At 33.0% G+C, this 18,554-nt stretch overlaps 1 protein-coding gene across 1 annotated transcript; it reads left to right on the top strand.

Moving 5' to 3' along the window:
• Positions 1 to 11,761: 11,761 nt before the first annotated feature.
• LOC101967127 (olfactory receptor 5H17) lies at positions 11,762 to 12,703 on the top strand. Its single transcript, XM_005336777.2, has one exon. It carries the CDS (start codon positions 11,780 to 11,782, stop codon positions 12,701 to 12,703), a length of 924 nt encoding a protein of 307 aa, XP_005336834.2. The 5' UTR covers positions 11,762 to 11,779.
• The last annotated feature ends 5,851 nt before the right edge of the window (positions 12,704 to 18,554 follow it).

Here is an 18,554-nt window from a genome sequence, read left to right as displayed (position 1 = left end):
ATGTCATATTTGTATCTGTTTTCCTTTTATTACTATATTCACAAAATGGGGGGTATTTTGATAATATTGGAATTTTTTCGTGATTAGAATATTCTGTAATGTCAATTAATAAGGTTTTCGGACTGAATAATTTCTTAAAATATTTGTATATATTGTTCCTAAACATGTAAGGAATTTTAAACATGTTCATGTCATACTAGAATAAATGAAGCATGAAACAACTGAAAAATTTTGTAGGTTTTATGATATTGCATTGTAAGTATACAGAATAGAAAAATATTGTAGTTCCTCTCAAAATAACTTGAAGAGGAAACTTTATACAGATAATACTGTTATGTACTCTGGGACCCACATCACATTTTCTCCATAGTGGTAGTAGATCTGCAATTGAGGAAGTAAAAGAAAAATCCCAGGAAATCTGCCAGTCATCAACTAATCTTCCATTTCACTTTTTGGGGGAATTAATGTCTTTTAATTCTTTGGGCAATTCAATTCACACATCTCAAAGGGAAATGAATAGAATTTAGAATATAATGAAGACATTGGAAAAATCCTGTCACTGCAATTGTAATGAGGAAGAGGGCAGTTGGAGAAAGAGGGACTCTGTGTTGACAAATTTACAGGAGCAAGAGTATTCACCTGGAAGGGAACTATGTCCAGAAATCTTTAAGGAACTTATTTTGGCTATAATGCAGTTTTCATTAGAAGAATTGTGAAGGAAAAGATTGAAGAGATAAATCAAATTTTTATTGATAAGATCCTAAAAAATACCACCACCAGCACATGTAGGGTGAGGAATAAGTGTAAGTGTGTGTATTTATATTTATATATACATATATTCTATAATAAAGAAATACTTATGAACAAATACACTCATGTAGATCTAGATACATATACTTATGCACAGATATATTTTGAGGCAATGACAATGTATTGAAAGGATATGGCTTAATTTGGGACCTAAATATGAAAAATCAATTGGCAATGATGTTCCAGAGGGAAGAGGATATGAGCAGGATGAAAGTGGTGAGAAATCAGAGTTTTGCAACCATGCTGGTGAATAGACTCTAAGATCAGGGATTCAGTGGTATCAGTAAAAATGTGTTCGGAATGTTAGTGTTGGGAGATAGATAGCAAAGATAAACCTGTAGATGGATCACTCATTTTATGTAAAGAATATGGAGACCGAGGAAATTACAACTTTCAAGGTCTTTCTCCAGTGTGAAGCTTCCATCATGTATTTCCAGATTACCTGAAAGAAAATGAGATTTTTCACTCATTTGAAATATGTAGCTGTTTATTTATTCTTCATAGACCAAACTCCACCCAGGGCAATACTTATTTTGTGTATAAACTCTCCTTTTAGATTACAATTGAGAAGTCATACTCGTCTTTGATTTCTCACATGCATAACACAGTGACTTACTCACAACAAGCTCTAAATAAGAATTTGTTAACTATTTATAAATCAAAATGAACCTAAGGCATACATACATAAAATGTAGGGAAAATGTTTCACACTTTCTAAATCTTAAAATGACTATAGGGAAATTTCTGGGCCTGGAATGGCTCATGCAAGTCAACTTACCCTCAGTTTGTGTAACACAGAAAGCTTCATACACTTAAAATGAAGTATTTTTTTTCATCACTAAGATTGAGTATTAGAATAGATTATGACAAAATTACAGGGGAATGTTTTTCTTTTCGTTTTATGTTGATTTAAAGAGCTCAAAACATAGAAGTATTTACATTAAATACCATTATTCTGTATTTCTGGAGGTCCACCTCAAAAAATTTGTCTTCATCTTTTTCCTGTTTTGTTTGTTTTTTTTCACTTAGAGATACCCCCAGACCCTAGGAAATGGGCTGAATGGATTACAGTTGTTTTTATTACTCTTTTTTCCTGGAGATCCATGTAATGCACAGGTGTGAATTGTTTATTTTTTATTGTTTATTTATTATTTATTTTATTTATTTTTATCCCATAGTAGTAATGGTTTCCTGTCAATTACATTGAGTTTTTCCCTATCCATTCATTGTTATAACACAAAAACAAAATTGATAATACAATCAATAGTTTCTTCTGCTACTAGGAAGTTCCATTACTATAATTTCTATTTCTTTGGATGGGAGGGTGAATAATATACTATGAATCCATGGACAGGTATGTAGCATGTCAAGTTTTCCTGTAGTTTTGGAGAGTATGGAATAAACAATAGGGGTTATATTTCCTTTTTGGACTTATATAAGTGAGGTCTATAGACTGCTCTTCTCTATTTGTCCTTCAATATAATCCCACTTCTTTAGACCTTCCAGAAATCCACTAAAATCCCTAAAACTTTGCTAGTATATGATTTTCACTTTGATTATAGATTTATTCCTTTCCATACACCATTTTTGTCATTTCAATAAGAGGCTTGGAATGAAGTAAAATATATATTTTTGCGTTGACCTTATTCTTGACAAGATTTTCAATATTTGGATTTTTGTCTTAAAATAAATTATGGAAATGAATGTATGTATTTAATGGCTATTTAGATATAAAGTATGATATCATTAAACAAAGTTCACACAGTGGAACACTGCTGATAGTGGATTAAAATCACCTCAAATATATGCTGATAACATAAGAAAAAAATGCTTTATTATGTTTGTCTATTCATTTCTTACTTTGGATATTTAATAGAATTTATAGTTCCTCTCTGTATTTATACTCTGTGTACATAATTTTCTCATCATCTTACAAAACATTTTTCTGTTTAGGAAATTATTGAAAAAAAATTATGCTGGGAAATAAAACACATTTAAGAGATAAGTAAAAACAAGCAAACCACAATCAAAATTGTCATTTTTTAAAATTCTAGGTTGTGGACTAGTTATATCAGGATTTTAATGCATGTATGTATTAGGCAAATGTCCAAACCAATCTGGTATAAGCTTATGGGAGGTGTTGAGGGACTATTTTAAAACTCAAAAAGTTTGAGTCTCCACTGCCGCTGTCCGGCTACTGCAAAATAGCCGAGGGGTGATGAACAACTTGTGTAGATTGATACAGAAGGAGTAGGAGCCGTTTATTGTAGGACAGGAGCGATATTTATACATTCCATACAGCTTATCTTAATTAGCATAAACTAGATACATCAGTCAACCAATAAGGAATCTCCACACTTAATGGCTCGCTGGCTTTACTTCACAAACCACTCCCTCTGGCAATATGCTAGGCGCCATCCAGACTTGTTTACAGACTCTAACATTTGCCAGGTGCCATCCTGACTTGTTTACAAACCTTAACATCCAACTCTATTTTGAATTGTATGTAAAGATCTATGCAAACAGAATATTTGACTTCATCAACACACTGTCCAATTCAGTAACCTTAATGCTATTATGTGGGACTACATTTAGACACGTAGAGAATCATTGTTTTAAATAATCAGTGAAGAAAAAAATTATAATATTAACATATATTAAGGGCTTATCCAAATGTAGTTTCCAACAGCCTATATTCTCTAAATCAGCACTTTGCAATTATTCTTAGGTTCTTCCCTGATTTGAGCAGGTGAATGAGAGATTCGAATGAGCATCTGTTTCAAGGGTGAAGAATTTTAAGCTTTTCTTTTTTGTTTGTTTGTTTTCTTTTCCTCTTTTTGTACAAGGGATTGAACTCAGAGGCACTTAACAACTGAACTACATCTCCAGCTCTTTTTATGTTTTATTTTTTAAACAGGGTCTTGCTAAGTTGCTTAGGGTCTCTCTAAGTTGCTGAGGCTGGCTTTGAACTTGTGATCCTTCTGCCTTGGCCTTCTGAAATGGGATTAGAAGGCAGATGCCACCATGCCTGGCTTGTGAACTCTTTTATGAGCTTTTCCTTTGGAAAGAAGATTGATAGCAATGATAGCCAATCAAATTGCTATGGCTCCATTTTATTAAAATTATGGGGAGGTGTTAATCAATGACAAAATTATAGTCAATGGATCAATATCTGAATGATCATTCTCAAAATTTGTATATAGTATGTTCTAGTTGCTATAATATGACATTTCCCAATTCTGCAAAGTTATGTTCTGTATGATACTTATTTGAGGGTAATAGTCAACACTTGCTTTATAGTATGTCCCTATCATGTTCAGAGGAGAAAAAAAGTTCACTAAATAAATGAGTGAGTAATTGTATAATGGTATTAGTCAGGGTTCTCCAAAGAAACAGATTTCCCTCCCTCCCTTTCTTCCTTCTTTCTGTTCTTCCTTCCTTCCTTTTGTTCATTCTTTATTTTTATTTATTTATTTATTCATTTCTACATCTGTATGTATCTATGCATCTTTTTGGAAAGAAGGAGAGAGAGAGAAAAAAGAAGACAGATGGAGAGTATATAATTCATCCTAAGATATTCCTTCACATGATAGTGGAGGTTCATAAGCCCAATTTAGTGCAATTTTCAAGTCAGTGACTCAGGCAATTAAAAATCTGGGAACTGGAGATCTGACAGTACAAATTCCAGACAAAGTCTGAAGACCTCAGAATCGGAGCACAGAAGGCAGAAAAATGTCAATGTTCTAGCTCAATTTGCTCAGGAAGAGAATGTGTTCAACATTCCTCTGCCTTTTTATTCTATTCAGTCTCTAAATGGATATCACCATGCCCATGCATATTGGAGGAAGTCAGATTTTTCACACAGTTTACCAATTCAAATGATAATATCTTCCAGAATCCCCCTTGTAGACACTCTAAAATAACATTAAACCCGTATCTTAGCTCCCATAAGCAGAAGGATAAACATATTTTTATGATGCATACCATTTCTCAACTTGGTATCCATACAAATCTCTTTCAACCATAGTTGATCTCCTAATAAAAAGAATAACAAAGTCATAAATATATACAACACCATGCAACTCTACCTCCTATAAAGGATAACTCTCATGAATAGCAATCAAGCCATTAGGTGACGTTTATGCTTCTCTTTGATATCCCACAACCAAAATAACTGATAAAGTTTAACAATACTTAAAAATATCCATGATGTAAAATTAATATTTCTTATATTACATGCAAAGCAAATAAGAGAAAAAAGACAAAGATATTTTATATAGTGTCTATCAGGAAGCTCTCATACAGTGATATCAGGCATGTCTCATAGGGTACCTTCCACTCCCAGGTGATGCCTGTATATCAGGCAAAACGTTTTGTAGTACAGGCCTGAGTCTTCTCTTCTGCTGTCAGTTCAGCATACAAATAGCCCTTGAAGCTATGCATGCAGGGTAGAAGAGAGAAGGCAATTTTACATGAATGTGAATGAAGGAAACTGGAGCCATTTCAGGTAACTTGTTCCTTCATTTTCCACTTAGACCCAAACATGGGTATACCACATCTATTTGATGATGGGCTGCTGTTACACACGCCCGACTTTATGGCTTGCTGAGTCAGACAGCATCCATTTTATGATGGGATGCTCAGGTCACATGGTAACTTAGTGGCCCATGGTAAAGCATTTACTCTGTAGTAAAACCCAGAGGCATGCTAAGGGATGTTTCTCAAAAGAAGAGTGAATATTTGCTTAGGAGAACAAGACATTGCTACAAAATTCTAAGAGTCCACTCTGAAATTTACCAGTAAAGGTCTACCAAAGGCTTCAGCCTGTCTTACCATTGCCTTCCAAATCACCACTGAATGCTAAATAATATGATTCAAATGGCAGTGCAAAGCCTCCTGCCAACCTCCATTATATTGAATTCCTCTGAAAAGTGGAAGTTTTTTGGATCATTTGATGAATAGGTCAGAATAGTAGACCCAAGAAGGAATGAATGGTTTATAAGTCCAAAATGCTTATTGAACTTTTTGCATCTTTTACTTCTTCTTTTTATAACCGGTCAGATGTAGCAACTTACACTTTACCTTAGAAATCTTGATATGTCTCTTATAATTCCATAATTACAAATTTAACCTAGGTAGAAGGTATCTAGATTTTTGTCTGATATACTTTTTAGTTTTTGGTATAATACTGTCTTAGCAGTAAGTCTAGAATGATGGATGTTTCTTGCTCACAGATCCACTTATCCCAATGCTACTACTGGAATGGAGTAGTGATGTGAAAGGAAATAGCAAGCAATATTCCTGAAAAAGTACTTACAAATAATTGGTCTGGTAAGTCTTATTTATACAATGCATGAAACAAATCTCAAAAGCAATAATTTTAAAATTAATAATTAGAAAATTGGAAAGAAAAGCTGGGCTCTGCTCACTGGTAGAGCACTTCCTGAATATGCATGAGTCCATGGATTTGATCCCTGGTAACATAAAAAATTAAAAGAATATGGAAATGATTCTGATATAAACTTCAAAAATGAATATATACACTTGTTCAGTAACTATAGAAATAGAATCTGGGTTATGTCAATCATCAGTAAACGTAACTAAAATGACAATAGTATTTCAGAACTCATTAAAATGACAAATTGAAAAGAATACCCATGTTGGAAGCATCGAGGACAACATTTGTAATTAAAGACAAGCAAAAAAAAATGAGTTTAAATGAAATGACACTAAAAAGGTTGAGAGTAAAAAAGTTGCGTTTTTGTCATGATTACTGCTATGTGTGTACATCAGGCTGTTTATTCCACACTTCTGCAGTTTTTATAGCAATGTCTTTTTATCTCTTATTATAGCCTTTATAATTCCCTTGTTCACTAACAAAATTATAAGTAAGCAAGATAATTGACAGATAAGTCTTACAAAATATATGTCCTGTTTTTATTCCTTTCTTTCTTGTCATTAGCCAAATGATGGATTAACCTTCTTATTTAAAAATATCATTTTATGAGCTGGGGGAAAAGCTTAGCCTAACGTGCATGAGCCCCTGATTTTAAACCTTAGCACTGCTAAAACAAACAAGAACAACAAAACAAACAAATAAAATACTTTGTATCATTTTACTGCAGAGATGATGACATGAGTACTCAGGTACAAAAATAAATAAAATTAGGTTTAATTTTTCTGAAAGAGGACTCAGTTGTAAACTTCTTTGTTTATGCTCAGAAGAAAACTTGAACGTGTTACTACCATATTCATAATGCATCATTTGCTTTCCTTTCACCTGGGTAAAAATAAAATCCCTGATGAAGCTCCCCATGCCCTTTGAAATCCAACAGATGCTGATCTCTTGACCCCATCTGTCTCCTTCCAACTTCTCCATTTGCAGGCCAGTCACATTTACAATTTTTTGTTTGTCTAATAATTTGTCTAAGGATTTCTCATAAAATTAAACGCCCTATAGGTAGCAAGTGTCCACTGGTATAATAGTGCATAAAGTAAAGACTCCAGAACTCCACCTAGAAATACTGAAACAAATACAAGTTTTCACAAGATCTCTAGGACATTCACCACCCATTGAGGAACCTTGGTTTTTTTAAGCTATTCCCTTTAACATTTGACTAGTAATATTACTCATCATATTTGAGCTTAGAATGGGACACCTAGGCACATGGTTTCTATTTAAGCTCCAGTTTGCATGAGGAAGACAAGTGTTCATAGGTTGGCCCTGAAGGAAATAAGATCTTTGCCTAAGTAAAATCATGTGTTGATGAGCTCAAACAGAATCATACTAATCTAATCACTCAGAATTGCACATTTTAATGTAAACTGAAGCTTCCATAAATAGCTTGAAATATCTTTTATGGGAAGATATTGAAATGAAGTGCAATTTTTGATGTTAACTAGAACAATTGTGACTCAATGTTTATGATTCCAGAGTTGTTGAGGCTGGTGAGACTACCTGAACTTCTCATACATGTCTAAATCCACAGTGGCCAGTAGAACTACTTCACTTGTCCACAGGGAACCCTCTGGTTCTCTGAGGGGAATTTTAGATCTCTACTTTTTCCACTTCTGGGAAGAGCACACAGTTGTACAACTGCCTGAATTTTGTGTTCAAAGTAGACCTTATTTAAACAACATTTTCTTGAGACCAGTAAATTAAGCATTCAAAATGAGTAAGTGTGCAAACAATTGAGACTTGATATCATCAATTCTGTGCTACTGTGATTTTTTTATTTCATATGGTCTAATACTTTAAAAAAATCTCCCCAAATTTTTTTCAATATATGGATAAGAGATAAATCATTTATAATTTTTAAATTTTTTCATATGAAAGGTCAAATTACTGTTTATATGGAAACCTTTAGATTGGGTCCAGAAGATACCAAAAGAGCCAGGTAAATATGGAAAACAATACACTGTCTTCAACTTTACTTTTGTGCTATAATTTGGGTAAGCAAAAATACACTAAGAATGTTTTGTTCTCTTTACTGATTTGTTTATTATCTTGTTAACTTAGTGATGACTTTATTTGGTGATATAACACAGTGAACAATTTAAAATTAGGTTTAATGGTTCAAATCATGATTATGGCTATGTAACAAATATTTCTGACAATTATGATAAAAATTCAGAAAGACAGTAGAGTGAAACAGACATTATTACTGTATGTATGTATGTGACAGTATGACCAATGTGATTCTACAATATGTATACTCAGAAAAATGAGAAATTATATCCCATATATGTATGATACATCAAAATATATAAGTGCATTCTACTGTCATATATAACTAATTAAAACAAAAAAGAGCTACAAACATACTGTAACCTCTGACTAACTAAATTTCCTTTTTTAAAATGTATTATGAAAAAATTTTTTTTAAAGTAGGAATGAAAACTAAATGAATGAAAGCATTTTATGCAACACAATTTTTGTAGTGAATAAATATAATGTGTCAAAATGATATGTATATTGTCTCATTTAATCTTTTTTCTGTCCAAATTATTATTTTTAAATTTTCTTCATTTATATCTACTGAAATTCATATATATATATATATATATATATATAATTCATCTATATACATATATTAAATTATTTAATTTTAACAGAGATCTGACACAATGCTTAACTCATCAATGTGGTCCTAAAATTTCATAAACACTGCTTGGTTCAAGTGATTCTGAGTTGCATGGAAGGAATACCAACCCAAATAAGAATGCATACAAACTGTAGTTGTTGGTACTGATTATTCTTATCTCCTTTCTCAGGTTCCTGTTTTTGGTTACATATTATTCTGGTTAGAATGCTAGTGGGTGAGGAAAGTACTTTCAAGTTAAGCAAGAAAGATTAATTTTAATCACTGCAATAACAAAGGTAGTGAGGTTAAAATTTGTTACACTATATATTTGATGATACCACACCATATATGAACCTAGTGATTAATATAGTCAAGTAAATTACATTCTATCATCTCATACAGTTACTTACTCTCCTGTCACACTCTTGTATACAATAAAGTATTATTAATTATCAAAGTTACAGTTTTCATGTTGTTCTTATATTTAAAGGTAATTTAACTTTAAATATGGAAAGATGTTCATGAAATGGTAGTGTATTTATTTAAAAAACAAAACCCTACAGTATTTAAAACAAAATTTAAATCAGATCTCTCTTTTGTGCTCAACCTCCATGGGAAGAATTTTAACAGAAGTAAAGGGGAGGATTCCCTTGATGTACAAACTTTTATTGAATTCCAGAGTGAAGATAAACACCTGCATCCCTGAACCTTTCCCTGACTCTCATGTGCAGCCTTTTCTTGGAAACTTACCCTCACCTTTGACTTTTCTGCACTTATCCACATCTGTCCCTAGTACTTTTCTTCCTACCTCTTGTTTTCTTCACACCTGCCCAAATTCTTTTTCTACTTCTGTCCCAGTTCTCCTCTCCTTCCTTATTTTTTCTTTATTAAACTTTGATTAAAATGGTCCTATAGGAAGAATTATTATATTTGACTGCAGGCAGGATGAAAATGCCAACTCCTCTGCATTACTTAGAGTGCACTCTTCCATTCTCTTTTCTGATGTGCTTCTTGTTTCCCAAGTACTTTCAATAATTCTCTGAGCATAATTGGTTCACATAAAAGAAACTACTCTTGCTAAATTTAGTATGGATTTCTTAATTTCTGCACTTAAATATCCTTGTTGATTTCTTGTCCTACTAGATTATTTATTATGGTACTTAGCACTGTTTTCTTTTTTCTTCTTCAGTATTTTTTTATTTTTTATGTCTATAACACTCAACATTTCAGATTCCCCTATACATCCAGGATAACTCTGCTTAGCATTTTTTTTCTGGTCTGTGTTATGTCTCTCTATTGTTCAATCCAGGGCACTGAGACATAATAAGAAATGGATTTATTACATGGAAATTGATTTAAAGCAAGGCCTTACAGGAATCAGAATGATGGCTGGGCAGAAAAAGTAGAACACAAAAAAATAGGCCCCAAAGAGTGACAAAACTGATGTCTCAGCACTGTCTCAATAGGATTTTTATTACTGATTTGAACTCTGATGTCACAATCACATCAACAATGAAATCATTGTAGATGCAGGATGTTGGAGTCTTGATATCATTGCCTTGGTTGTCTTATAATCCAATTTCTTTTTTGCAAGTGTATATTTGTCTCTCTATATATATTCCAAATCCCGATACATGTGAGTTTCACTGGGCAAAACTAGACCAATTCCCCTTACACTAGGTTCAAGGGCATGGGAAAGTGAATTTCTGGTACTTTTGGCTTCTCAAGTGAAGGGTAACCCTTGCCCTTCAAAAAGATGAATGTTAGAAAGGGACAGATTTGTCATCTAATAAACAACATCTATTTATGTTATAACTTCTTTTAATATTACTTCCACAATATTTTTCATCTGCCCTCTCCTAGTGTACTTATGCAAAGGGGTATGTTATCCATAATTATGCCTCCAACTGCTCCAATGACATTTAGTTCGTAACTTTTATTAGTGCCCAGTAGAACCATACTCCACCTGGATTTGAAAGATTGTTCCTTACACAATTTTCATAATGAAGCAAAATTCTTACTTGTATTCGTAAAGACTACCTGCCCAGTCATCAAGTGACTGCTTCACCTTCACTGACTCCCTTTAATAATAAATATGTAACTGAATCCTGATGACTCAAATAATTCTGAAATTCTGAACATTTTGAATCCTGTTTCATTCTCCTTATTACTACAAATGTCATGTCATGTATGGGTGAGGTAATGCACTTAGGTTGGCATGTTCAGAAAAGCATTTTTAAAGTACAAATCCTTAACTCATTCTTGAACTACTCATTCTGTTTCTCCATTAATACCTCATAATCTATATTTTCTACAAAAAAGCTCCACTAGATCATTGAGTGACAAAACTAGTTTGGGAATCCCTGGACAATGTTAAGTTTCCTGATTAGTATCCCTAACTTCAGTGATCCCTTCCTACAGTTCACTTTGTATACACCAAAGTATTTTATTTAAACATAATTTGTCATATCATTCCACATCTTAAAAGATCTTAGTACAAAGAAGTTTAACTTCCTTCGGATGGAATTTAATTCACTTTAAAATTAAGGCCATCGAAATAGTTCTTCCCTGGGCTGAATCTCATCCAAAATACAGAAATCTCAACACCTCAGTAGTTTCCCCCAAATTTATCTCAAGTTTAGAAGCCACTCATTTTCTCTAAATATGTTGCTTCTTTCATTTTTCATTGAGTTGATTTCTTTTGACTCTTTTTCATTAGATAGTTTTTTTTAATTATTATGGTAAATGAAGGGTATTCTGAGAAGCTTGAAATTTTTTTGCTCCCCTTCTCTTTTTCAGCTTTTTTTAAAAAAAAATAAATCCTAATTGAATTATTTTTTCCCCCCATTCACAGCATTTCATTTCAGGGGACATCCAGTGATGACATGGAAAAGGACAATGTAACTTTGCTGACAGAGTTTGTTCTCACAGGACTTACACAGCGACCACAGTGGAAACTCCTCCTGTTCGTGGTGTTCTTGGTGATGTACCTCATTACTGTGGTGGGGAACCTTGGTCTGATTTCTGTGATCTGGAATGACCCTCAGCTTCACATCCCCATGTACTTTTTCCTTGGGAATTTAGCCTTTGTGGATGCTTGGTTATCATCAACAGTGACCCCAAAGATGCTGGCCAACTTCCTAGAAGAGAGCAACATATCTCTTGCTGAATGCATGGTACAATTTTTTTCGTTTGCAACCAGTGCAACCACAGAGTGTTTCCTCTTGGCAGCAATGGCTTATGATCGCTATGTAGCCATATGCCAACCTCTACAGTATCCTGTGATTATGACCAACAGACTATGCTTACAGCTACTAGTTTTGTCATTTGTAGGTGGCTTTCTTCATGCCGTACTTCATGAAAGCTTTTTACTCAGACTAACCTTCTGTAATTCCAACATAATACATCACTTTTATTGTGATGTTATACCCCTGTTAAAGATTTCATGCAATGATCCTTCTATTAATTATCTAATGCTTTTTGTTTTCTCTGGTTCAATACAAGTTTTCACTATTGGGACTATTCTTATTTCCTATACCCTAATTCTCTTTATAATTTTAAAAAAGAAGTCTAAAAAGAGTGTAAGAAAAGCCTTCTCCACCTGTGGAGCCCATCTCTTTTCTGTGTCTTTATACTATGGCCCCCTTCTCCTCATGTATGTGCATCCTGCATCTTCACAAGCAAATGATCAAGACACGCTTTCTCTATTTTACACTGTCATAATTCCTGTGTTAAACCCCTTTATCTATAGTCTGAGAAACAAGCAAGTCTTAGATGCACTGACAAAAATGTTGAAAAGAAATATTTAGATGTCATTAATACCTGTTGTTTCATTAAAACAGTCATGAAATTGTGGGGTTATTTGTACTGTCCTTAGTATTATTGAAAGGGTTTTTCAGTTAGAATTGTTATGAAATGTTGATGAATTTTTTAGTATTTAAATATATACTTAAACCATTTGTATACCTCATTCAGAAACATGTATGAAATTTCAATTAAATATTCTCATCATGGTGGAATAATTAAAGCAGAAAAAAAAGTGGAAACACTTTATGGTTTGTATTTTCTTGCTTTGTAAATACATTGAGTACTAGTATAGTTACATCCAAAGGACTTGAGTATGATACTTCATACAGGTAGACTGGGCCTCAGTCATTTATTCCACAGTGGTGGCAGGTTTGTGTTGGAGCAAATAGAAAAAATCCCAGGACATTGGTCAGTCATCACATCTTTATGTTTTGGGGAAGAAATGGTAACTTTCACTTCTTGGAGTAATTTAATTCACACATCACCTAAGGAAGAAACAAACTGAAATGCAATCTGGATACAATGAGAAGGTAATTAAACCAGTGAAGGCATGTATAAAGAGTGAGAGGTTGTTCTCAACTCATTTGCTTCTGAGTAAAGAGAAGATATGAATTGCTTATCATTATCTCTCTTGAATTTTGAAGCCCTTTCTAGATGTGCATATTTGTATTGGACAATCTGAAGAGCCTTACTAATTCAAAAAGCTAATATATTAAATTAAAGATTTTAAGTATGGATAGGCAGAGTAGGAAAAAGTTTGGCAGAACAGAATACAAATATCGAACAATTTTTTTTTCTTTTTTGATTTGTTTTAATTAGTTAATCATGACAGTAGAATGCATTTATGCACTTTGACATATTATACATAGATGGGATATAATTTTTCATTTTTCTGAGTATCATGTTGTTCAATCATATTGGTCATGCAGTAACATATATATAAAATAATAATGTGCGTTTCATTTTACTATATTTCCTATCCCCATATCCCCTCCCCCGGCTCCTTTCACTTCCTTCTACCTAATCTAAGGTAACTCTACTCTTCTCTAGTGCTCCTCCTATTGTACATTAACATCTGTTTATTAAAGAAAACATTCAGCCTTTGTTTGGGGGGAGATTGGCTTATTTCACTTAGCATGATATCCTCCAACTCTATGCATTTACTGGCAAATATCATAATTTTATTCTTTAAAGCTGAGTAATATTCCAATGAATATATTTTCCACATATTCTTTATCTATTCATTTATTGAAGAATTCCTAGATTAGTTCCATAGTTTAGCTATTGTGAACTGAGCTGCAATAAACATTGGCATGGTTACATTGCTGTAGTATGCTGATTTTTAGTTCTTTGGGTATAAACAGAGGAGTGAAATAGCTGGGTCAAATGGTGGTTCCATTCTCAGTTTTCTGAAGAATCTCCACACTGTTTTCCATGGTAGCTGTGCCAATTTACAGTTCCATCAGCAATGTATTCTGTGTACCTTTTCCCCCACATCCTTGTCGATATTTATTGTTGCCTGTGTTCTTGAGATTGCCCTGTGACTGGAATGAGATGATATCTTAGCGTAATTTTGATTTGCATTATTCTAATTGCTAGAGATGTTGAACACTTTTACACTTTTTGCTGATTATATTTCTTCCTCTGTGAAATGTCTGTGTAGTTCTTTTTTAGCCCATTTATTGGTGAGGCTTTTTTTTATGGTGTGAAGTTTTTTTAGTTCTTTCTATACCCTAGAGATTAATGCTTTATCAGAGGTGCATGTGATAAAGATTTTATCTCAATCTGTAGTCTCTCTCCTCACATTTATTGATTGTTTCCTTTGGTGAAAAGAAGCATTTTGTTGGGATTTATTCAAATTAAAAAGCTTCTTCTCAGCAAAGAAAAAGAATTTTTTAAAAAGGAAAAATATGCTAAAAAAATTCTTAATATCCAAAGTTATTTTTTCAATGTGTCTTTGTCTTGGGGAATCTTAAATGTTTACTACCAAGTTCAGGTAAGATGATAGGATGCCATACTACCCACCAGGAAGCTGGAAGAAAAATTCTTGAAGGTTGTATTTCCTCATTCTCTATACTTCTAAAATATAATTAGTGATTGATGTACAGGTATATCTTTGACATTTGTCTCCCAGTACTGAAACTCCATACATATTTGTACTGATACCACTGATTCTCTCATCCTAAAATCTACAACACCAGTGTTTGCAAAATTATAGCTGTTTACCTTTTCCATCTGCTGATATCCTCTTCCTTTTCAAACATAGCTACCAGATGATTCTTTATACACAGGTGTCAGATTAAACTATATACCTCTCTGACAACTTTTAATCTATTTACATTGCTACCAGATTATATGCACTCATGGTATGTGTATTTAGATTTGCATTAGAGTAATGTTCTTGAATATTTCCAGATTATATGATATGTATGTGGCTATGCATATATATAAATATACACATACTTACATTTTAACCCTCACCCTGTATTTGCTCACAGTGGCAATATTTAGGGTTCTTGCCAATAAACACCTTTGGATAATACTTATTTTGGGTAAAAAAGCTCTTTAAGATTACAATTTAGAATTCCTAATTACTCTCTGTATATCTTGCATACATACCACAGTTGCTTACACATATAAGACCATAAGTAACTATTCGTGAAATGTTTTAAAGCAATATAAACCTAATGCAAAAAGGACAGCAAGAATGCATTACTCTTTTTCAAATTTGAAATTTGGAATGGCAGCTGCTTGTCAAATTACCTCACATTTCTTTAATAAAGAAATCATCCTTCGGGCTGGGGATGTGGCTCAAGTGGTAGCGTGCTCGCCTGGCATGCGTGCGGCCCAGGTTCGATCCTCAGCACCACATACAAACAAAGATGTTGTATCTGCCGATAACTAAATAATAAATATTAAAAAATTCTCTCTCTCTCTCTCTTTAAAAAAAAAAAGAAATCATGCTTCATTAAATTGAGGTATATATGTTCTTATTACAGGAATTGAGTCCTAAGACTGACTATGGCAAATTCCAGAGGGCTATTTGGTGTTTGTTTGGCTTAAGTGATACAAACGTAGATATATATTTAAACTAAATATTATTATTCTATATTTCTGGAGGTTCAATTTGCAAAATTAAATCAGCATCATTTTCTTTGTTTTTGTTCCCTTAAAGTTCTTAGCAAGTGTCCACTGACACAATGTGTAAAATAAAGACTCCAGAATTTACCCTTGCTTTATTTTTTCTTTTGTTTTGTTCTTAGCTACTCCTAACATGTGTCTAGTGATATTTCTCACTAACTTTTAGCTAAAGTGGAACAGCTAAGCTGCAGTTTGCATAAGAAAGAAAACTTTCCTCTTGAATTTTACTCAGTTGGCTCCTGGAAGGAATCTAGATCTTGGCCTAATTATACCATATTTTGATGAACTCAGCCAGAAACCTACTAATCAAATCACTCAGAATGATATATTTTAATATAAACTGAAATTTCCATACACTGTTCAGAAGTGTACCTGGGCAGAGAAAATATTGAAATAAAGTGCAATTTTTGTTTTTGGAACTAGAACTGTCTAATGTGACTTTATGATTCCAGAGTTGGTAATGCGTGTGGGATGATTTGGGCTTCTTCTCATACATGTCCTAATCCTCAGTGCCCCTTAGAAAAACTTCACTTGTCCTTCAGGGAACCCTGGCAGTCTTAAGGGAATTTTAGATCTCTGCTCCTTCCACTTCTGGAGAAAGCACCTAATTGTAGAACTGTGTCACTCTTGTGTTCAAAGTAAACCTTATATAAACTTTTCCTGGAGACTGTATTATTAAACATCCAGAATCAATCAGTTTGCAAAGACTTGCTACTCTTGTTATGGTTGACTCTATGCTATTGTATTTTTTTCTGTTTCATAATGTCTAGTACATTTTTAAATTTTTAAAATGTTTTTGTTAGTGCATGATAGTTATGCATAAGAGTGGGGTTCATTTTGACATATTATCCAAGCATGGAATATTAAAGTATCTCCAATATTCCTTTCAAGTTATCGGTAAGACAGAAGATATTTCTGTACGTTTAACTTATTTTTATGCAAGGTAAAAGTACTGATTAGATTGTATCAATTTAGTATAGGTTTGAAAGATATGATATGACCCAGGGAATAGGATGGAAAATGGTGGAATATGGCACTTAATTTTGTGCTAAAATTTGCATAAGAAAAATGCTGCAAAACTGATTTGTGTCCTTTAGTGATATTCTTTTTAATCTAACTATAATTACTTTATATACTTATGTATAACTTCAAACAATTTAAACTATAACTAGAGTTTGAAGTTATAATGATTCTTACATAAGATATATTTCTAAGATTCTGGTAAAATGACCCATTGTGTTTAATTAATTATATGTTCTGAATGAGAATATTAAGTTGTCAAGTACTAACTCTGTCCTTTCACACACTTCTGACAAATATATATATATATATATATAGGTATATTTGTATTTATGATATATTTATATTTTATTTACCAGGAAATATGATGAAACATTTTTTCTGCTACTTTTCCAGATTTTATGGCAATAATTGATCTTGATAATTTTCAACCATCCAATGATTAGGATTGCATGGAGGGAATCCCATTCCAAATAAGAATTCATTCAAAGTGTAGTTATTGGTACTGGTTATTTACATTCCCTTAGTTTTATATATTTGGCTACATGTTATTCTGCTTATAAAGATGGGAAAGAAAAAGAGGTATGTACAATTAAACAAGAAAGATTTCAAGGAAAAAACAAGATTAATCAGTGTAATAACAAAGATAAAATTAAAAATCTGCTTTGTATATATTGAGGGCAGCACATGATGTTATGATGTATATAAATAAATTGAAGTGATTGACATAAGAAAGTAGTAGTATTCTACTTTCTTAGAAATTTTCAGTATGCTAACTAAAATAATATCAACTATTAAAATTTTGTTTCTATTTTTGATCTCATATTTAAAGACAAAACAACTTGACTATCTGGAAAGAATGTTCAGGTAATAAAAGCATATATATGAATATCATGCCATCTTTAAATAAGGATTTTAAGTTGTATAGCTCCCTTGGACTCAAATTCCAGGAGGAGAGGGGTAGGGATTCCATTTAGAATAGAAGAAAAAGATAAGATTCCCTTGGATCACGATTTTCAATGAGTTCCAGGTTAAAACAAACATTTGCACCCAAATCTCTGAACCGTTGTCTTCCTCTCACGGTCACCTTCCTTGGATGCTTCCTCTTTCTTTGACTTTTCTGTGCTTATTCACATCTCTCTTATTCTCTGTACAGTTTTTTCCCCTTCCTCTTATTTTCTTTTCATTCACCCTAAACTGCCTTCCTGCTTTCCTGTAACTCTTCTCCTCTCTTTCCTTCCTCTGTTTTCACTTTTGTACATTTATTGCAATGGTGTACAGGAGAAATGCCTTACGTTTCATGAAGGCAGGATGGAAAGGCCAGCCCTTCTCCACAATGCTCCCAGTGCTCAGAGCTAACTCTTCCACTTTTTTCACCGTTGAGCTACTTGTTTCTGTATATGCAATTGCAACTGTTCTCTGAAATTAATTCTATCACATAACAGAAAATGCTCTCAATAAAATTTATAAATTTCCACAGTAAAATATCTATGTTAATGCTTTGTCTTACTAGAGCATTTACTTTGGTATTTTGTGCAATTCTTTAATTTCTTATTCTTTTTTTATTGGATTTAGTTTATTTTGTTGATTTAAATAAATAAATAGCTGGCAACAGAATCCTTTATGATTCTTATTACACAGTTGGTAGAGTGCTTGCTTTGCATGCATAAAGCCCTGGGATTAATCCTCACC

This window comes from Ictidomys tridecemlineatus, chromosome 3 (genome assembly GCF_052094955.1).
Source record: "Ictidomys tridecemlineatus isolate mIctTri1 chromosome 3, mIctTri1.hap1, whole genome shotgun sequence".
Lineage (NCBI taxonomy): Eukaryota > Metazoa > Chordata > Mammalia > Rodentia > Sciuridae > Ictidomys > Ictidomys tridecemlineatus.
The sequence above is the reverse complement of the archived record's forward strand: the minus strand, read 5'-3'. Positions and strand labels throughout refer to the sequence as shown.

Coding starts and splice junctions, on each gene's coding strand:
- LOC101967127 (XM_005336777.2), top strand. CDS start 11,780: ATGGAAAAGGACAATGTAACTTTGCTGACAGAGTTTGTTCTCACAGGA.